The sequence below is a fragment of the Crocodylus porosus genome, unplaced genomic scaffold (assembly GCF_001723895.1).
Source record: "Crocodylus porosus isolate Cpor-Errol unplaced genomic scaffold, CroPor_comp1, whole genome shotgun sequence".
Lineage (NCBI taxonomy): Eukaryota > Metazoa > Chordata > Crocodylia > Crocodylidae > Crocodylus > Crocodylus porosus.
The window spans coordinates 53,833,516-53,856,571 of NW_017728948.1; the positions used below are offsets into that span (position 1 = coordinate 53,833,516).

The 23,056-nt window shown below is 40.4% G+C and overlaps 1 protein-coding gene across 2 annotated transcripts in view; it reads left to right on the forward strand.

Moving 5' to 3' along the window:
* Window positions 1-6: 6 nt before the first annotated feature.
* The window catches only part of KIT (KIT proto-oncogene receptor tyrosine kinase), a 79,183-nt gene continuing 56,133 nt past the window's right edge, over window positions 7-23,056 (forward strand). For both annotated transcript variants that reach the window (XM_019553391.1, XM_019553392.1), the window contains exons 1-2: window positions 7-142; window positions 18,243-18,491. In XM_019553391.1, coding sequence (XP_019408936.1) covers window positions 61-142; window positions 18,243-18,491 — 331 coding nt within the window. In that variant the 5' untranslated portion in view covers window positions 7-60. The remainder of the gene's footprint in view (window positions 143-18,242; window positions 18,492-23,056) is intronic.

Sequence of the window (23,056 nt, forward strand, 5' to 3'; positions counted from 1 at the left end):
GCCCGCGGAGGCGCCTGTGCGTGCGGGGACCCGCGGCGAGGCTGCGCGCAGGACGGCAGCATGGAGGGCGCGCTCCCTGCCCCGGGGCTCGCTCGGCTGCTGCTGCCGGTGGTGCTGGTGCTCCTGCTGCGCTTTCCAACAGGTGCGACCCTCACGCCGGGTGCCGGCTCGCCGGCTTGGCTGCGCTCTCGGGAGCCTCCGCGTGGGGCGTGCGGGAAGGAGGCAGGAGCGGGCGCTCCGCAACTTTCCGCGCTCCCAGCCCGGGGAGGGAGCCCCGGGGTCCTCGCCTCGGGGTCCTCGCCCCGCCCGGCCCGGGGGCAAGAGCCAGCCGGTCGGGGGCTCCTCGGGACCAGCCTTGGTTGGGGGCGGGAGATTGTTGTGCCGCTCCCCGCGCGGCTCGTGGGCACAAAACGCCCTTGTCCAGTAAGCGATAGCCCTGGGAACAAGGAGATCAGGTGTCCCTGCCGCCCCGGCAGGGGGGAAATATCCCCTCAGGGTGGCTCTGCTCCTTCCCGGGGCCACAAGGGCTGGGAGGGCCCGCAGAGGTCATCTAGTGCACTCCCCTGGCTGAGGCAGGACCGTCCCTAGCCAGGTCTTGGCTGTCACTTGTGCTGGTTCGCCGCAGTGTGTCCCCACACTAGGAGCTTGCAGGCTTGGTGACAGAGAGACACCGCTGGGGAGCTGGTCTTTTCTGGTGGACGTGCCCCACGCTGCTGGTTTTTAAAGGAGTTGTCCTTATTCTTAGGGTTTTTTTAGCCCAGCTGCGAGTGCAGCCAAGAAGGGCCCCAAGGGACAGCTGCTGTGCTTGCCTGGGGGGGTTCCCAAACTGGGTCAGCTCACCGTCACCGCGGCATTGCCATCTTTTCTGTGGGTGGGTGGGTCGGGAATGGCCGTGGGCCTGAAGCTGTTGCACTTGGGGAGTAACAAAGGCATTTTGCTCTGGGGCCAGATGCGTGCTAGGAGCTTGGCTTCAGAGGCCCCTCGAAGGCTGTCCGCAAGTTGACCCAACTCTAAATGGTCCCTGGTTGTTCAGGCTGAGTTGTCTGAGTCATGTGATGCTAAGTCCCATCACTCTCTTGTGTGAACCTGTTGGCTGTAGAAATGGTTGTGCTTTACTCCTGCTGGCCTGACGGGCTGTTTAATTTAGTTGGACTTTTATTTGTACATATATGTATGTATTGGCTTTGAGCTCTGCATTCCTCTGAACAGTCCTGCAGATGTAACTGAGACAGCTCGTGAAGGAAGTGTCCGTAGGGCATGAAGAAAGGTTGCAGAATCAGTCTCTTAACAGCTTTAGCATGATATCACTGCAGTCTTTATCTGTTGATTGCATAGGAGGTCAGACGATGACAAAAAGTCAGCCCAAGCCACTAATAGCACCTTTGCACCTGTAATGTTGATAGCTGGGCTGACACATTCACCTTTCCCTCCTCAAATTCCTTAGTGAAGGAAGAGAACAGGAGGTGTTAGTGGACCAGTTTTGTCTCTGGTATAATTGTAACGATACAGACTTTTATTTTCTCCGTACCAGCAATAGCCTGCTGCATGATTTTTGCAGCAAGTTGCTTTCATTCTCAGTTTCTCCACCTATAAAAGAAAAATAATCATTTGAAGATGAGGGTGAAAGGGTCATCTACAGTTCCCTAGAGGGTCACCTAGTCAAAACTTTTTTAGCCCTTTTCACTTATAGGTGTCAAGGTGCATTGCAGTATTATGAGAGCCAGGCATTAATATTTGAGGAATTACACCCACCTGGAAATGAATTTGGCCCACTGTTTGCACCAAAAATGGTAACGTAATTCCTTAAAAATACTTGTACTGCTATTCTTTTAGATGCATATAAAGATGAAGGAAAGCAATGCAAGGTGATGTAAAATGAAAGGTGGTGGCACTTACTCTCAATCCCTTGGAGCAGAGTTTTGCAAATAACTTTGTATTTCAGGAACAGGGGAAGTGCAATAGAATTTTTAGCCACAGGTTTCATATATAAATAAACCTAATAAAATAACTCTGGTAGTTGCAATGGTTGGTTTTGTATGTTTGCAAGCATTTTATTGTGGGATGAGAGATGGGGCAAGAATGGATTCATAAACATGGACTCCCATTTTATTTCATGATAGTCTGTGATATATACTTTCAGTTAAAAGATGGATAAAACACATTTGCATATATAAAACCTCAGAGTTGCACTGTGTTCCCTGAACAAATTAAGCAATAGGTCAAAGGAGCTACAACAATGAACAAACAACTATCTCACAAGATTTTACTCCCTCAGTTTTTTTTACAAGGTATATAAAAGGCAGCTATGCTTAACTTCCCTCAAGATCTCTTACTCCAGATGCCATGTCTTGTCCCAGCCCCTTATGCAGTCTATTGGTTGTCTCCTGTCTTCCAGTTAACCCTCCCCTTCCTCAGGAAAAGCCTGGGAAAACAGGTCTGTCTTGTGACATGCCCTAAAGATCACCAGATCCAGGCTCTGGCATAGAAAGTACTTGCACTCAGTTGAATGGTAACCTTAGATGGATTTGCTCATACCAATGAGAAATGAACAGTGTAGTGTGCAAGTCTCTCTGTAGAAAAGATGCATCTTTGGGCAAAAGTATAATTATTTCCATATAGTCATATACACATTTACATTAGTGTATATAGTCATATACACATTTACATAATGTAAGTAGGTCAGGCATTTGTTTCCTTAATGCCTCTCCCTCTGTTGCAATTAAAGAATGAATAGGTATCATGAACTATAATACAGTTTCTCTTGTCAAATTAAGCCATTTACACCTTGTCCCTTGCATCTCACTATGCTGTCACCTTTTTCTCTTCCTCCATTTTGTAGCTTGCTCTTTTTTGTGAGGTGTCCTCTCATCTTCTACCTCCCTCCCTACACCCCTGGTGCACTCTCAGAAGCCTCCAACTACATTCACCCCCCAACCAAGGAGGACTGAACTCTGTTCTTTTCAGAGCCCATCAGTACTTCCCCTCCCCCCCCATCAACTGGAGAGTAAGATGAGGAATTCCCCCTCCCCAGAGAGAAGGGAGTTTGTCTGCAGAATCCAGTACCTGCCGGTCTAGGGTGCAAGAGACCTTCAGATATGCTGTCCTTATGTCATTGGTTCAGCCCTTCAAACTATTTGAATGCCCTCCCCCCATTTCTGAGTTTGTTTTGTCAGCCTCTATCTTCTGGCTCTTTTGTTTGTGGTTTCTATCTTCTCCCAAAGCAGTGGAGATTAGGTGTGACTCTCTTGCACTTAAATGTTATTCACGGTCACTGCCAAAAGCAGATTAGAAGTATCCATAACTGTCCATTACTTTAGTCTTTTCCTACCATTGTCACTGAGAGATTGCTCTGTGCCCAAGTTTGATTCATCTGTAGGATTTTAGTGCTGTGTGCACTAAGAAAAGAAGTGGTGCATTTGAAAGGAAGATTCATATTTCCATCTAATTTAAATACTTTTCATTGAAATCAGAGACCTTTTCATGTAAACGTGTCTATTAATCCAACGGTAGTATTGTCCTGTTATATGAAGATTCAGCATATTTTTAAAAAAGTGTTACTTCTGTAACTTAATAGATGTATTGTGAAAACAGTATTTTTTCTAGTTTATAAATTGTACAATCTTGCCTCACCCTATAAAGAGGATATATATAGAGAAACTGAGCCAAAAAGATTGAGAGTCCACCATGGCTAAACAGTAAATAGTAAGTAGTAGTTGGAATAAATCATAGGGATAATATCTTAGTCCAATGACTTTTTTTCATTTTAACTCTCCTGAATTGGTAGCGTTTCTCTCTAATGTTGCCTCTACAATCTTAATATTCCATTGTGTATATATACTGTGAATTGTTTGTTATGTTTCTTCGCAAATGTAGGGTAATTAAAAAAGTTTTAAAGCACTGTTTTAACTAAATACAAAATATAATATTTATATATTTTGAAAGAAAGTTTCTTTCTTCCCTGAATTTTCATTAAAAATCTGAGGAATCCTCAAGGTACAGAGTAGCAGATTCTGGAAGAAATGAGAACTACAAGGCATCAAAGAGTTACAACAACATATATATCTATATACAGTACATGACAGCCAATCTATTATGATATTGGTTCTGTGAAGAGAAACAATAATTACTCAAGGTTAAGTGACTTTTGAGCTGTCTTTCTCTCAACCCCTGAAGATAAGACAGCTTTTGAGCTTGTCTTTCTCTCTGTACCCCTGAAGATAAAATGCCATTGGAGAGATCAAACACTGCATATTATCTTTTTCTGCATACATACACACATTATTTTACAGATATTGTTTTTTCTTTTTCCTTTTAGCATAACACAGATCTTCCAGGATTTTGACTCATTTCCTCAGGTCTCTTTCAGCTGTTTAAAGAAGGGCTAAAGGAAATGAGTTCTTATATCCTGCAAGAAATTTTACTGTAAGTAGTCTTTAGTGTGCTGACATTTCTCACTTCACATGTAGTCCTTTGCTTTTTTTTAATCCATTAGTATTTCACATGAACTTCCCGTACACAAAAAAAATTTGAACAATACACTACAAGTTGAGGAATAAAAACACTCTTAATAGAACTTAAATTATTTAATGTATTTATGACAGTTTCTGTGAAGAATGAGATTTAAGGCAAAAGCTCAGGTGCAGTAGAAGCTAACAACCCAGTCTCCAGTTTAAGCATTTATCTGATTCCAGGTTTTTTTGTGCATTTATTTAAACAAAATTCTGAAGAGAACATATTTTAACTAGTTTGGGAGTTGACTAAAAAATACTTGTATTCTGTCATCTCTTTTACTTGTTTGTTTGCGTGTTGTTTTTGTTCATGAATTTTGAGAGACTAATGCACACTTGCTACCATTGAAAGTCAACCCTGCAAAGTATCAGATGTGGTCTTAATTTTATGCCCATAGATTCACAGGCTTTGTGGTTGACACAATGGAAAATTAAATGTACAGTTTATTCACTGGTTAAATTTGCAGTTAATAATGAAAACACAGTGTAAATGAAATGTTACTTGTATTTTCTAAGTTACTTCAATTAAGGGGCATAGTAAATGTTAATTTCGTAGTGGATTTACTCTTTGGAGCTGCAGTGAATATTCTGAAAGTAGGATCCCTAAAAATATGTCTTGTTCTTGATCTTTATTTTTTTTTATTTTACATAACAACAGAAATTAATATACTGTGAATAAAACTATTAATCATACTGTCTTTTACACATTGTGTAAAAAAACAAACTATGTAAAAGGTTTTTGTGTAGATTCACAAAATGCATCTTTCTTCCGGTCTTCATAAATGCCCTTTGGCAACTTAACTGAAATAAAGTAGTCAATCATACATTTTTGTAATTGAGGTTTTAGAATATCAAGTGATTACAATTTCAGATATCAGAAGACAAATGAGTGCATACCTATGTAACAACTACTAAAAACTACATTGAGAAGTAGGTAAATTATAGATCTGGGAGTTAAGGGACATTAGACAATATAAACATAGAAAAAGGTTGTTTTTGAGAATAAATTGGTACTTTGAATTCTGACAGATAACTTACAGTTTTTAGGAAGGGAGATGATGGAGGCATTTTGATTAGCATTTCTTGTCCCTTCCCTGTCAGTAGAAGTAGTAAACAGAGATGTTCCTCACGGCTTGCTACAAATACCAAGTTCAAAAAATTTTTAACTTTTTATTTCTAAAGAGGAACTTTACAGCTAATCTCTCCATTGTTTGGAGCCTGAAGTGCTCTAATAGTAACAAAAATAAAGACAAAACCATGAGAAATGTTTTGAGTATTCATAACTCTTAGACATTTAAAATTATTAATCAGACCCAAGGAGTCATGATAATGGCTCAAAGTCATGAAATGTTTAAAAAATACATTTCAGGTATTTTATTTCCCTTGGGTTCTTGAGTCTCTCATGTGACCTTGAGTTATAGTTTGAAACTTTTGCCTGCAAGTACCAAGGCTAGGAACTTTTTATTCCCTAGTGAAATCTGAAATGCTCCCATATTCATATGACTCCTGGAAATAAGTGTCTACAAGAAATAGTGAATGCATTAAGACTTGGGTAAAATAATGCACACAGGGTGGGAAAGGATCTCAGGAAGTCATTTAATCCTTCCCATTCTGAACTTGGATGGACTTTATAGTAGACTATCCCTGACAGATGTTTTTTGAGCCTGTTCTTAAAAAAACATGTATACCAGGGATTCCATAGCATCTCTAGATAACCTGTTCCAATGCTTACTATCCTCATAATTAGAACATTTATCTAGCTTACACCTCTGTTGCTGCAAATAAAGCCAGTTACTACTTGTCCTAACCATGATGGACTCGAAGAACAGTTGACCAACAGCTTATATATTTGATGATTGTTATCACATCACTCCTCAGTCTTCCGTTTTCTGTATTAAACCAAATTGCTTCAGCCTTTCCCTGCAGGTCACTTTTTCTAAACCTCTTAACATTCCTTTTAGTTTCCTCTGAGTTATCTGTAATTTGTCCACCTCTTGCTTTTGCGGTGCATAAATTGGGACATAAGACTTAAGATGAAGCCTTTACCTGTGTAAACAGAGCAGAATATGTAGCTCTCTTACCTTGCATACAAGGCATATTGATTTAAAGTGACTTAAATGATAGAGGTGCTTTAAATAAGCAAACAAGAAACTTTGATTTAAACTTCTAATCTTGATTTTAATTTTCCCTTCTTTTTAGTTATTTTCCTAAATAAACATTTGTACTCCATAGTTGGTAACCAATTAGATCTGTTGATTTGCAACAAAATATGTTAAATTTAGTACTGCATTTTGCTAATCGGGATGATACACTACAGGCAGTCCTCGACTTACAATGTTTCAAATTACAACAGTTTGCACTTGCAACATTTATATATTGACACCCTGTTTCAACTTTCTGATGTCAGTTTCAACTTTACAATGCTTGATCACCGCAATGCCATGCCAGTGAACAAGTTCACTGTGTTGCCCATCTCCCTGTAGAACATCTGTCCAAACTTCCTTGGACATTCTCTTTTTAAGAAAGCAGACAAGACTGCAGAAAAACCTGCAGCCAAGACTCCTGAGAAGACTCCAGCCAAGAACCCTTCAAAAAGTCCAACCAAGAGCCCTTCAAAAAGTCCAGTAAAGTCACCTCAAAGAAGTCCATCCAAATCGATGTGATTGCTATTAACGATATAAACACATTAATGTAGCTATATTACTTATCATCAATAATTGAGTACAAAATTCTGGGTTATTTTCAGTGAAAATAGGGCATCGGGCCTTGGTTCAGGAACCAATCCCCCATTTATAACATTGTATCCTATGGTAAAATCAGTTCCGAGTTGCAACATTATGACTTAAGACACTATTTTCAGGAACCAATTCTGGAGTAAGTCTGAGGACTGCCTGTATATATGTACCTGAGCAAGTATGTAGTTTTAACATACATTTATTCACAGTAGTACTTTTATATGTTATAATGTGAGAAAATAGTGACTGATACTGCTTAATATTTTGTTGATTAATATTTTATTAGTCATTTTTGCCAAGCTGGTTTTGGATGGAAATTGGACTCCCAAGTAAAATAAAACTAGTAGTTTAGCATTATCTGACTAATTTTAAATAAACCAAAGTATGATAGATTCATAAAAATAGAAATTTCTCAAAACAGTTTTCATCTAAAGCTGTTTCATTGATTTATTAAACAAAGTATGTATTGCCTATAATCAGTAGATAAAACTAGCTGCATCTGGTTACTGTGTCCTTTAAGATTTTAGAAGTAGTACATCTCAGCCTTGCACACAATTTTTATTCATAGGATGGAAGAGGAAAAAGTCTTCCTTCTTCAACTTCCCCTTTAAATTAAATAGTTGTTTGTTTTCAGTTTAATAACACATTTTAATGGGAAAATACTTTTCCTGAACTTCCAGACAATTTCCAGCTCTCAATTGCTGCTTTATCTCTTCAGCAAACTGTGAATTGAGGTGCCCGCACAGCGACTTCCCCAATTTCAAAGCTTGACTTTAAGCCTTCTGAAATATTATTCTGAACTGAAATAGCATTCTGAAATATTTTTATTTAATTTTAATGGTTTAATCAGTTAATGCAAATATAGGTCTTAGTACAGGTTGTCATAATTAAAACTTTTCCAACATAAGTTTTAAAAACACTTTTTTATTTTTAAAAATACTTGATTATTATCTGCCCAGTTTACATGCATCTCATGAATACTGAATTGGTGTATACCTATTCTTTTTTGCAACAGCATCATCCCATTGTTACCTCATTCCATTTGTGGTTCACTGTAGCTCCCAAATTCTTTTCTGCCAGACTACTTTCTAGCCAATTATTGCCTATTTTGTATGAAACAGAAGTGCATTTTATGATTGGCAACTGTCATAATATCTGTGACAAAAGTAATGGTCCTCTTTGGAGAGTTGTTTGGTTTGTTTGTTTTTATCACACAGATTTTTAGGGCTTCCTATTCCATATCATTTCTAATGTTCTAGTATTCTGTAGCAAGGACACTTTGCTTTAAAACTAATTTATCTTCACACCTAAGGAGGATTTGGGGTTACTACAATATTGAAAGAATGCTTTCCTGGACATTAAAAATAGACATTAAAAATAGGTCAAATCAAGGGAATAAAAGTGATTGTACACTTCCACATTCCACCCGCAAATTAAATTCCTTCCATGCCAGATGCCAGAATGGGATGCCAGACTTTGCAGGTGTTCAGAATGTGATCATGCTAAGAGGCCCTTTTATGGCTCATGACTCTTTCCTTGAGTAGTAGAAAAAACTGGAACTTTCTGGAGTCAACTGCTTACAATCCACCACACAAGTGTAAGTGGACAGTACCTAGAAGTATAAGTTGTTTCATTATATGATTGTGTTGATAAATTGGGAAATAAAGAACCACCTTGCAGACAGCATAATCAAGTGGTTATTTGTGATACCTGTGGACACTAGAGATAAAGTAAATATGCAGATGAGTTGTATCAAAAGAAAACCAGGAAAAAGTATGACAGATTGTCAGAAGTGTATCCAACTCCCAGTCTATACAACATTTCACAAACAATCCTGCACAGATTTACTGATTATTAGAATGACTACATGTAGCAGGCTTTGTTAACAATTATAAATTCTGAAGATGCTTCAACCAGGCCCCCATCATTTTTCCTTTCAACATACCACAAAATGTGTACTGACGTGTGTCTGTTGTACTCAATGCTATGAGTTTCCCTCTTTATGTATTTTAAGTTGGCATTCACTCGTATGCATGAACACATACGTACATATATACAGACTATCCTAAAGCACATACCCACACACATGTTATATCTGCATGTCTTTGTCCATAATTTGGTGAATGTTATTGTTATCTTAATTTGAAGGTCTTATTTATTGTTGTAATTTTCTTGAAACAAAATATCTAGAGATAGTAAAAAGCATTGATCCTCTTGTGGTATTTAATGGAATCCATTGTAAGAGCAGTAGTAACACAATTATCCAAACATTGGCATTTTTTCCTATCTAGGCTTTATCTAGATGACTACCAGTGAACCTTATAATGAAACTGCTTCTATTTGATAAAGTTGCTGCCAAGGCTTGAAATAATTACCATTGATATCGCCAAAAGTCCCCCATTTCCTTCCTTCATTGTACCTTTTTCAAACGAGCATTGCTTTAAATTGTATTAAGGCGAGAAGACACTCTGCACACTCTAGGAAATGACCTGTTCCATAGAAATCAAGAAAGCATCTTTCAAGGCCACCTCAGTCATTACAAGAAAAAATCATTTAAAATGGAAACAACAAGAAAAGATAATGTGTTTGTTTTAAAAAAAAAAAAAAAATTGTCACCCAAGAAAAGTCTGAGGAGAGTGAAAATCCATTAAGCAAATTGACCAGGAAATGCTGGCAATGAATGAAAAATTAAATTTGAATATACTGATTTTATCCATTAGCATGCCTTCTTGATTCATTGTAATTGTTTTGTCTAAAATATTTTATTTTGTTCATTTAACTGTATAATAGCCATAATAATAGCTATGTGAGTACTTACTTGATCAGGACTTTTGAAAATCGGAGGAAAAAAGAAAAGAGAATGCTGTGGGGTCAGTTTAAAGGACTTGCAACATATTGAACTTACCAAGTGTTATTGCAGGTAGTTATTTTATTAGGGTAAATGCTGTGTTTATACTCATCAAAGAGTTGGACTCTGTGGGTGTTCATTTTAGTAAGAATTAGCAATTAAGCTGTTCTAAGTTCAGGCCCTTTTTTCCTAACTAGTGGTAGTTCACTTGTGCTTTAGGGCTGATTTTGTTTATTAACTCATCACAAAAAGATATCTACTACAATAGTAGCTTTGGGTAGAAAGCACATAGTGCCAAATAAGATTAATGTGTACACTTAAATGTATTGGTTCTATGAATGCTCAAAGACAAACTGTTTTGGTGAAAGTCAAAAGAGTGCCTTTGTGTATAGAATCAGAATTTTAAAAAATGGTATTTTGCAGAGCAAGAAGGAATTAGAAGGTAGCAATGTGGAAGAAATTGCAAAAGCAGCAAAGCTGTTAACCTTGTTGCAGCCATTTCTTGTATTTCTGAGCTAAGTTTGTGTTAGGTATGTGCCTACATCTTGAGAAATGTCTTTATACTGCATTTGTAGAGTGAGTTAAATTAGGAATGATAGACTTGTTCCTTTGATAAGAAGATGTAAGCTTTTACAAGGTACATTCTTTGCATGGTTTGGATGCTTCATTCTACTGAGGAAAGGGGAAGCTGCTTGGGGAAAAGAAAATTTAGAACCTTTACCGTTGGGGGTCCCTCTTCACATGCAGGTAAAGGCATGAAGGGATCTAATGCGTGATCCACACAATCTCACAGCAGGCAGTATTGTGTGGAATGTGCATTAGATCCCATTGTTCCTTATTGCCAGTGCAGGGAAAGCCTGATCCTGGGCTTCCCCTGCACTGGCAAGAAGCAAGGTCACCTGGGCTGGAAGTTCCACCAGTTGACCTGGACTGCTAGGCACAGAGGTCCTCAAGGGGTCCTCTGTGGCTGGGAGACCCTCACTGTTAAGATCTCCCAGGTGTGGTGGTGTATGGGGTGCCCTGCAGCTGGGAGATCACAACAGCTGTAGTCTCCCAACCATGGGGCTACATGGCCCCCTCCCCCGCCCATAACTGGGGACCTTGTCAGCTGGGAGCTCCAATGAGCTGATGTGGCTCTCAGCCACACATTCAATTAATAATGTGGTAGGAGGCAGCTGCAGAGATATTACATTTTGTGGAATCACTTTGTAGCTTATTCCTCTTTTTATGATGCAATTAATTGACTGAACATGTGGCCTAGTGATCACTTAAGGCACAATTAACTCATTAATCACACTGTAACTATAACATGTAGATGGGGCCTGAGAATGATGCTTGTTTCTTCCAAAATGTTTGTGTGCAGTAAGTGGCATCTGTAAATTGAATGTTGCAACACATTCTGCAGGCTATAATGTAGAATCTGGTTCTTTTCACTAGCTGATGGACTAAGGAATCAAAGTCATGTTAGCAAAGAAAGGACAGATCACACCACTATCTTGATCAGAGAGTGACAGTGTTGTCCCATTTTTAGTCCTCTAAGGGTTCCTTGGAAAGGATAAATACAGCCTGGTACTTTATTACCAAATCTGTGCACCCCTTTCTCTGGGACCCACCTTTTTAATGAGGTCGCTAAGACAGCTGTTGTCCCTGGTAATTAAGCTCCATTGGTGCTTCACTACCTAGATCAGGTGTTTTCAACTGGGGGTACGTTGTACCCCTGAGGGTGGTTCTGATGGGTTCAGGGAGTACTGAACAGCAGGTACCACACCGCTGGCACTTTCGCCACTGCCGTGCCACTGTCACTCTTGCTGATCAGCCACTGGGGACCCCCTCTGCCCCCACTTGTGTGGCTGCTGGGGGACTCCTGCCTTCTTGATGAGCTGCTGAGGGTACAATGACCCAAAAAGGTTGAAAACCCCTGACCTAGATGAATAAGTGTTACAAGGGACACAGAGCCACAGTAGAGGTACCTTGCACAGGATGTTTCTGCACAATGGTTCTGCCCTGTTGCAGTTCCTCTGATACTGTATAGAACTAGCCAAAAACATCTGTAAAGGGTCTTCAGGCTTTTTCCCATGCCTTTTGCTATGAAGGTGTGTGGGCTGGCCTCAGATATGGGAGTGTGAAAGTAACTAGATGCATCCAAAAACTCAGTGTAGAAGCTCAGGAGCACCATTATTTGGAGTAAGCGTAATGCATTTTGTTTGTCATCATGGTACAAGCTCTGTTAAGTATGTTAGATCCATGATGCTCAACCTACAGCCCATGGAGTCGTGTCATTTGGCCCATGGTGTTCCCTACAGGTTCAGAAACCTGGAATCAGGGGAGCTGTGGCAGCAGTAAGAGCTGCAGCTCAGGCAGCCATGGCAGTTAACGTTGCCTGTGCTCTCCCACTGCCAAATTTCCAGATGCATCAAGAACCCTAAGGGCCAGATGACATGGCTCTGTGTGCTCGGTCACTCTGGAGCATGTGGGGTCGGTCTGCAGCCAGCGTGCCAGAACCCACCTACAGGCCAGCTCCACGCAATTCATCTCGTCTGCAAGGCCAGATAAATTGAGCACCACTGTTTTAGACCAACAGTTCCTTAGTTTGATAAAACAGGGGTTGGGAACCTATAGCTCACAGGCTGGATCCAGGCCAGAGAGCCATTAAATTCAGCCTTTGGACATGGGGCTTCAACAGCAGGAGGTTCTCTTATGCCACGGTGTGGAAAAGTTGGGGTGATAGGCACTTCCCCTTTGTTGCTGTGGGGAGATGCAGCAATGTGGTGGCTAGATCCTAGCATCTGCCCACCTGCCTGTGACCTGAGCTCGGTCATTCTGCTGCAGCCTGAAAAACTGACCGGTGCTATAGAAAGATTAAATTAATTTCTATGGATCCTGAAATATGTATAGGTGACAGCAGTGAAAAGGTTTTTTTTGATTTTGCCTTCTGAGACCAAAGTTGGAACATAAAGGTGAGAGTACCTTCTCAAACTGTTGGGCATTGTTTACAAAAAGACCCGTGATCCAAAAGACCCGTGATCCAAATTGAATGCAGTGGGCACTTCAGGTTATCAGTATCCCTGAACTTTATATCTTCTGTCACTTAAGTGAATCTAATTCCCCATTGAGGAAAACGAAACAGATTTGGCATGGGTGACATGCTTTTGCAAAGTAAAAAGCTGCACTGCAGGCCACCTTTGCCTAACAGAATAATTTAAATGCTACAGGATGTGACTCTCAAATCAAATTATTTAAAGTTGACACTTTTCCATTATTAAGCTTCTAATTAATATAAAGGTGAGTGGCTATACAGTGGTATGGTGGAGGATGAATGGAAATTGCTCAATTAAGTGAATTACACCTTTTCCTTTTTTGAGAAATTTGGGAGATTTTGATGAATAAAAGCATGGCTAGCATTTAGGTATCAGCTTTTGTTTCTTCTTAGCATAAACTGTAGGACAAGAAAAATTTAAATTAGGGGTGCACTGATTAAAGATTTTTTTTGATGATTATTAACCAACCATATTGGTGAGAGAAAAAGTATGTGCTCAGATATCATCTAGTTTACTGCAGCCTTGCAAAACAGTTGGGAAAATTTAGTCACTTGAAGTCTATGCCCTAATGTCATTTGTTTTGGAAAAATGTGGGGTAGTTCCACTTATCTTAATACTTGTATGAATCACAGGGCTGATTATTTAGAAAATAACGATGAATTAATTGTTTTCACTGTAACATTAACACAACTTAATTAGAACTGTTCATCTAAATTACGAAGAGTTAGCAAGGGGAAGAGTTTGGAGCCATGTAATAAGAGGTTATTTTTATCTGGATCCTTACAATGGATCCCATGACCACAGAATAGTTGGGTGGGTGAAGGTGAAGGATTCTAACAACATGGTAATGACTCAGCTGGCCTATTGCTGGCATCTTTATAACACCTTGCTGAGCAGCATGACAGTCACCTAGCCAATAGTAGGTTCTTTATATTGCAGTGAATGTAAGTAAGGAAGTACCACCTGCTCAGGTCAGGGTAAATAAGGCATGCGGGTGGGGAGCCATATGAATGGCTTTTGAGCTGGCTATATGGAAAAAAAGCTGAGCAACAGACAGCTTGGGCCTGAAAGTAGGCAGGGAAGCAACCTGTTGCTGGCAGGGAGGATCCCAATGGCCTTCAAAAAACAAGAAAGAAGGGGATGGATATGCAAGAGCAGGAGATCTTGCAAGAGTGACTATCAGTCTCAACCTACAGGAGAATAAGCTTTATAACCTTCTACTAGCTCAATCCTTGAAGTTTGGAGATATCCTGTTGAGGTTTTTTCTTTTTAATAGTATCTGTTGAAGAGCTAGTGCTAGGGTCATTGTAACTTTCATTTGCTGGAAGTAAAGCAATCCTCTCTTACTTTGTCATAATTTGACAGTTTATAACAGGGAGCTGTTGACAATGAGAGCCTAACACTTGGAGCATCAGAAGAGCACCTTGGAAGCCATGTAGAGCAGGGGCTGGCAGTTGAATCCAGTCCACAGAGCTGTGCTTTGGTGGCATTTGGCTGCATGGGGCCTTGGCAAAATTTGGCCAGGCGGGCAGCTGGCTGGCAGGGAGCTTTGTCCATGCTGTGCTGCAGCCAGGTTATGGGAAGAAGTGGTAGCAGTGGTAAGTGGCGGCAGCATCTGGGTCCTGGTGCAGGCCTACCTTGGACCCAAGCTGGACCATTCCAGCCTGCCCTGAAAAATCTTTGCCAGTCACTGTTATAGAGCAACTGTTGTAACACAGCACAAGTTGCAATATCTTGTAGAGGGTTGGTGACAGTAGTATAAGCTTATAGTACAATTTAGAAGAATATTTTGCCAGTTTGGCTCCCCAGTTTGAATCTGTTTTTAGAAGAGTGGGGGTGGTTGAGAAGTACTGAAAATAAGTTTTGGGCTCTTTTGAACTAAGAGAAGTTCAGAGATCTCCCTAAACCTAGCAGACCATAGGGCTTGTGTGCTTAAGGTGTGTCAGTCAGTTCCTGCACAGTGATGTGGATGGCTTGACATCCAGACATCTTTGAATGACCAGGTACTTGTATGTAGCCTCAGAGATTGAGGCAGCCCCTTGACACAAATGCAGAACAGCTCTTGAGGTCATGTCTCTACAGCCATAGCAATGTCTCAGTGACTCTACTATTGTACCTCTTCTTAATCTAAAAGGTAACACAATTGTTAGAAAAAACACCCAAAATATTAAGAATCCATCTCTTGAAATGTGTATTATGTTTCAGTTAATAATGGCACTCGTATTATACTGCTTTGACTGTAGAGTTCAACTATGCTATATTTAACTGTGCTTCCACATACTAGGGGTGGAAAACAAAGCAGCTATGGATGGTTTCAGCTGAACAACACTTAACATGTAAGAGAAATTTTGTCGTACGGTCATTTTTTAAAATCAATTCTGAAGATGCGTATTTAAAGCAGACCTTCTAGGAACTTCCTCTTCCTTTTTTGCTTCTCAGTTGTATGGCAAGAGAGAAAAGCTAGATATTGAGCACGAGGTTGGTCTGTTGTCAAACAGGAAGTCTGACAGAGCAGGGAGTAGAGCCCAACTTGTTTGAGTCCTAGTCTTGTTCTTCAGCTTCAGCACCACCCCTTGTTTATGTGTTTGGTGACTTGACACAACATGAAGCTGCTGATGAATGTGCATTACCAGGGAAATGGAAAGATGCTAATGAAAATTCACCAAATTTTATGATTTTTTTTTCTGGTATCTTGTTATGGATCCAAAAATGTGACTGAGCTTTGCTCTGGCCTTGTGCCTGAGCTAGGCTTAATGCCCTTGGAATGGCTGCAGTCCAGTTATACATGGGCACCTGGCTGGAGAGTCTCAAATGGCCAGAGGTAATACTAGTTTCATGACTTATGTGAATGCCATTAACAACAGATGCTGTTGTGCAGCGGTGTAGCTGCAACTCCCATCTGTGGTGGTGGCTATTATTGTTGTACACCCTCACAAATGAGCAGCTGGGGCTGCTACCCTGGTATCTCCCACTTAGTTTCATTACTGTTGGTGTGTCTAAAGCATGTTGGCTCAATGGGTTTCTAGGCTTGATTGGAATGTTGATCCCCCCCCCCCCGAATCCCCCTTTTTTCTTTTCTAAGTGTGTTTATTCCATATGCTGCTTTTGTTTTCCATCCCAAGTATAGGGAAGTTAACTTGCTATATACTATACCTGCTGCAAGCTTTGGAGCAGGTTCTGGATTTGACATTTCCTGAGAGGTAAGGATGTTCTGCACCTTCTAAAACAGGGGCTGGCAATTATTTCAGGCGGAGGGCCGCTTACTGAGTTTTGACAAGCCATTGAGGGCTGCATGACAGGCAGCCAGGGGCAGCTAAATATTAATTTTCTAAATTTTTTAGGGGCCCTGCGAGCCAGATAGAATGGCTTAGCGAGCCGCATCCGACCTGCAGGCCGCATTTTGCCCACCCCTGTTCTAAGAGGTGCCCAATGGCTTAGAAGATAATCCTGTTGGCAAACATGTTAGACTTTGAACTCCAGCCATAAGAGTAGGTGAGAGAAGAGTAAGCATGGCAGAGACATAAATTTGGAGGTCATACATTCAGTGATGTTTTTCTGTCTCTTTGTGGGAAGTGAATATTATCATTATTTGGGACTACTACACTCCAAATGTACCTGTTTAAATTTATTCTGAAGAACTTAGTGGAATATTTCTGATGGTGCTAAAAAAATGTTTTTCTTTCTAGTCAAGCAGTGATATGTTTTTTTTTAATCAGCAGGGACATGGTTGGACATAGAGGTCTCACTCCCTGAAATCCTGCCTGCAAACTATGTAATTAGACTCTGTCAGAGATCTGACCTTCATTGTTTCCCTTCTGCTGCTTCATTGTCTTTGGATTTATCAGCAGTAGGAGCATTTACCTGACTTGCGCTTAATCCATTTATATACCTTTAAGAGCAACTAAAAGATAGACAGAGGTGAACTAAGGCTAGAATGTAATCTCTGCCAAACTAATTATAAGATTATTTTGATTGAACTTTTGACACTTTTCCTATTATTGAGGAATTTTACCACATGAGAAGCAGGGAGGTTACACATTTTTTAATGGAAATTAATTCAAGTAATTTTGGCATCTGCTGCACAGGTCTTAATTGCGGTATATATGTTTTCACTTCAAGTCATCAGGCCATGAGATATGACAATAATTATGAGAACCAAGTGGTTATTTACATGACAATGCATATTCAGAGTGGGCAAGGGGCTGTCCTAGATTGCTGTTGCCAAGCCTCATCATGATTTGCATAAATTACCATGATGCTTGTGGTTCAGACAGGTCATCATTAGTGAGGCTTTGTCTATATTCTCATTCTGAATTCTCATTTTCCAGTTTCATTTTGAATTTCATTGGGTATGCTTAATAATTTTAGGCAGGTAATCCCTAATATGTTCTTTGAGTTTTTTCAGTGTTTGGTGCAAATGGAAAATCAAATTGTGTATTTTAGAGTATAACTTGCAATACAATAATTTCACGTAATTATTTTTTTGTGATCACAACATTGTAGAAGAGACGATGCTAATTTAGATCAGCTTTGAGGGGACAAGTACTGCTCAAAAAGTACTAAATAAACTTATAATGTTGCACCTGAAGCATAGGGATATCTCCGTTATCCTGAGATTTTCTATAAGTAGTTACAAATTTAGACTTAAAAAGAAAGGAAATAAATGGACACTGAAGCCATGTTTACACATCTATGAAGTCTGCAATTCCCTTTTATGGACCAACTAAAAGAATGATGGCTATTAAGCTAGAAAAGTCTAGTTGTAGAATGAAAACATTTGATCAGGGCTGATTTCTTGATTCCTTGTACTGAAGTAGTATTAGAATCCATCTCATACATGTAAATTAAAATTATTTTAGTCTTCTATCAACAAACTATAGTATATGCTAATATAACTGTAACTAGTTTAAAGTCCAGTTTCAGTTTGTCATGGATTATTCTGTCCGCATTCAGTCTTTAGTTCTAAGCAGTTTATGGAAATTTTCAGAGTCAGTAAAGTTAAATGCATTGTTGTTTGTTTTTGGGGGGAGGAGTTCATCTGTTAATATTTTCATCTGTTCAAGCCAGAGGTTGCTATGTAACAAGATGCACTGAATTTTGTCTTTTCTTGCAGGTGGTACAGTACCTTCTATTAATCCAGAAAAACCTGTCTTCATTCTGAATAAGGGACAAAGCTTAAAACTGCTGTGCAATGATACTCTTCCAGTGAGCTGGGATTTTAAAAACCCAAAACCATCAGCAAAAGAAAGGACTTCCAATAAAAAGGAGTGGTACATAACACATGCAACAACTAAAGATGTAGGCAAATACACATGCAAAAACAGTGAGAATGTCAGTGCTTCCACTTACATTTTTGTTAAAGGTAAATATTTATGTGTGGTTTCTTCCTTTTCATTTCCAAGGCATGATACAGGAAATTTGATGGTAAGGGAGGTGTGTGTAGTGTTCCTTTATGCATGAATACTTGGAAGCTGCAGCAAAGCTAATAAAGTTGGATTTGGATATTACATAAAGTTGCTATATCATACAGAAAGAATGAAAAGTATTTGTAAGGTAAGCTCAGGGAAAGAGCAGCCTTAAATCATAAAAGAAAAAAGGAGAAAACATCCTTCTAGTCAGAGCTTCCAAGTTTAAAAGAAAGCAGGAGTATTAGACAAATAGCCCACAGACCAGATCCAGCCTACAAAGCTGTTTCACCCAGAGGAATTTTGCGGGGGGACTTGCTGCCAAATACCAGTTATGCGGTTCTAATGGATGTGTCGTAAGTAAGAGGAGGTGGAGGGGTGTGAGCAACCCCTGTGCTGCTGCTGGGTCTGGATTCAGCCTGGGATTCTTGCTGCTTGGATCTACCCTGAGGCTCAAGTGAGTTTGAAATAAAGCATATTTTAGCAATATTCAGTAATACAAGATCAGGACAAATACTGTAATGTGGACAGGGAGAAGATATGGACTCCCATAACATTTGACACAGTATTGGTGGAAAAAAATCCGATAGGAAAAAAACACTGCCAGCTGATCAGTAGCAAGCAGCAGGGCTGCTGGGGCCCCTTGTCCAATCAGCACCAGGAGGTATAAACTGCAGCATATTTAAAAATGCATTTTTTGCCTCCCAGCTGATCAGCAGCAGGGCCAACAGGACCCCCTACACCAATCAGCAGTGGGGGGGGGGGGGGCAGAATGTCTACGAAAAGAGCAAGATTAAAGGAGCTACTGCATAGCACACTTGCGCTGCGACTTAGGTAGGTTCCTAATTATAATACATCCTCTTGAGCTCTCCATTGTCTTCTGTCTATTTCTGATTTCTTGAGTTTTCCTTTTTTCTGTGGCCTTTTGGATTCTGACAAGTGGCTCCATTAAGGTTTTTCAGGTTGCCAGCCTGCCTTGCTTGGTACTCATCTTACTTCCCCCAGTGAATGGCTCAAACTGATTTCCAGAGAAGCCTGTTCCTTTGTGTCTTATGTGGTTCAGGGCAGACATTTTCATTTCTGGCACGTTGTTTTGCTCAGCCTGCCTTACTGCACGTAGTATTATTTTCTCTTTTTCTACCTCCCTCCAGCAATCCCCGTGGAAGGTAAGGAAACTTTTTTAGGGACATGTTTAATCCTTCCTGAAGTGCTCTATGGAGATAGTGGTGTCAACATAGCATAGCAGGGAATTTTTTCAAAGTGAAAGACTCTCAGAAGTGGCCCTGTGATCTCTCTGGAGAAGTTTTGCTCTGGATGGATTAATCTAATTCACTTGGTCTAACGCAGTTGGTTATTGCTAGTACATACCTAGATCTTGTGTTGCCCACCCATTCAGTTTGCCTTTGACCTTCCAATCAGTGGTATAAGGCCAAATATTTCAGTGGAGTTCCCTGACAGTCGTAGAGTTTGCTAGTCCTTTGATTCAGTACCAGCTCTTCTGTCTGTCATTTTATCTAACCAGAAGCTTGGAATTCTTTGAAAGCATTTCCCAAACTGGGCCATTTCTTATTATTTGTTTTTCAAAGAAATTAATATCTTTGCTTTCTTTTGGTTTGTAAACAGTGCATAACAGACATGTTTTGGTTCTTATCCACCACGCATACATTTTTGAAGCCCATGATAACTTTCTCAGCTGTCTTTTGTTCAGGAGGGCATTTGCATCCTCCTTAAACTGGATAGATTACTGGATGGTCTCTCTTTGCTTCCAAGGGGCAGACAGCATTCCGACTGTGGAGGTGAATGTGAATGTGGTTTTATAGTTACAAAAGCTGTCCAGCATTCATATAATATGTAGTTAAACTCTTTGTCGCATTCATAACTTGCTTGGGAAAGATGCTCCATTTTGATGGGCTTCCGGAGGTAAAACAAGTATCTTCCAGCTGTGCCATCTTCCTTTAGTGTGAAGTGTCATGTTCATCAGATCCTAGGTCTGATGGTGGTGCATTCAGATGTGATGACAGGACAATGAATTCATTTCCATATGAAGTCCCAGCAGGCTTTCTTTTTATACAGCTGGGGCTCAAAAGGGAACAAGAACACAAGTTGGTAATGTCACTGAAAAACACATTTTCTGTTTCAGTAGTCATGGGCATTGAAATAACAGTTGCATATAGAGTATATTTGGGCCACCAGACTTGTCAGGACCTGTAGAACTGAGGTAATGCAGACTTATCTTCAGTGTTTCAGGGCAAGGGTCCAGTAACAAGACACTTTCTTTATTTCCACAACAAAAATTATGTAAACTCATTGTCTGTCAGCCACCTATTCCACTCTTGTGGCAGGAGGAGCATCCAACTTTTTTTTGTAGAAGGAAACAAGTAATACTCTCTTTCAAGTAAATATAATGTAGAGCAGTCCTCTTACACTGAGCAACATTAAAAGGCATCACCATTGCTCCACTGAGTGAATGGAATAATAAGCAAATCAGCATGTTGTGTTGTAAAAGTTAGCTGAGCTTCCACTGTCTGAGATGTACATACAGGTGGGGAAGTAAAGAAGGTGAACGAGAGTAGTTTTTTAAATGTCTTAATGCCCTTGGACAGATCCTCTTATGCCCTCCCACTTTTGTCTTTCCTTTCTATGTGTACTAGGAGGATTGCAGAGGATCAAGCCTTGGTAATTCTGCTCACCCCCACATTTTGGTTGTTGACACCTGTTTCAGCTCTTGGTGAACCAACTGTTTGCTCATTTTTCCTCTATCCCAGGCTGTTGTTTTTGTGGAATCTTGTTATACCTGTACTCATCCAGGTTGAAGCTGACTGTGAAAATTTGACTGATTAAGCCTTTACTAGCCAAGAGATTCACATGAGCTCTCTAATTCAGGAGAATTTTAGTGCTGAGATTTTATGGGTATGTCTATCATTTCTGTGATGCCCCTAACCAAGAACATGACCAGCCCACCAGCTCCTGCTCTCCATGTGTCAAACCCAAAATCAGGCACTGAAGCTGTCTTTGGATACCTGCCTTTGTGCATCTCAGGCAGGCCAGAGATGAAGAGCTCAAAGTTAAGAACTTGAGGGACACTGCTACAGTAGCAAATATGGCTTCATTTCCAAGTGTAGCATGTGCCAAGTGAGAGTGCATTAGTAGGGTTGTGTTTCTTGAGTGGTGTACTTGAGAGCTCTATAGAAGAGGTATTGACATAACCTAAATTACTCACCTGTTTATAAGCCATTTCTTTCTTAATGCGAGGCATCAAACTTTGGTCCCATTCAGACCTGTTTTACTTCTACATTTTTGTCAGTAGCATACAGTACAAGTTTCAACTTGAGCTTCTTTTGTGTTCAGTTCTTAAGAGTTTTGTGCAACTCAGGAAAAATCACGGTTAAACCTATGCCCTCCTCTCCCTGGCAACTAGTGGTCTAACCTCGGTGTCACTTGTGTCCTTCCACATACAGTTATGAAGTGGCTGCCAACATGAACTTCAACTTTAGTCATAAAAAATATTTAGTAAATTACGTATTACTTCACATTTGATTGGCACAAAACATTTTATAGTGTGTCACTTGATACTTCTTAATTTTTCAGTAGGGTGTTCTTATATACACATGTGGTTTAGTACTTACGTATCATTTCAAATTCTGTTTCTCCCATTAGCAAAACAGAATTGCCTGCTGTGCACACTTGCCTGAAGGAAATGGAAGAGGAGGAGGGAGGTTCCTTGCTAGTTTTTAGCTTAATAGCCTAGTGATTCGGACACTTGCCTGGGGAGCAGTAGATCTGAGTTCCAGACCCCACTTTCCTCATCCTGAGGGGGTTTGAACCTGCCTACAGGATCCCTTTCTAGCCCTCATCTTAAAGCTGATCCACTCCACCTTGCATTTGATATTAATTGGATAAAATAGGTGGGGAGTAGTAGAGAAAGTTTCTGCCCCATTAGAAGCAAGGGCCTAGGCTAGAATTCAGAGCCTCTTCTCATCTGGGGCAGTAACCATCTCATTGAGCCACACAACTTCTGACTTGTTTACTTCCTTTTTTCCCTACATATTTCCCTTTTTGTTGTTCAAGGTGTCAGCTTGAAGAGGAGGGCTAGTAAGGTATCTGGGTACTTGTGACCTGGGGGTTAGAGCATTTTGCTGGCAAGCAAAAGATGCAAGTTCTGCATCTCCCCTCCTGGGTAAGGCAAAATCTAGAACCTGGGTGTCCTACTTCCTGAGCAAGTGTCCTAGCCACTGAAATATTGGACTCCCAGAGGCCATCCTCCTCCTTTCCCCTCCCAGTCTTGGGTATTGCTACAGTTTTAGGACTTACCCAGCCTTATGTGCATGTTTGGGTGAACATGCAGCACTATGGTACTGCATACCAGGCTGGAGCATAGTCCTACTGAGCACGCTCTGTGGGTGAATGGATACTTGTACACCCAGATCTGAATCCCGAGCTGTGCGCCAGTACCAAAAAAAGCAGTTATATGAATACGTAACTGCCATCTAGACATGTAAACTAAAACCAGCGTCTGCTTTAG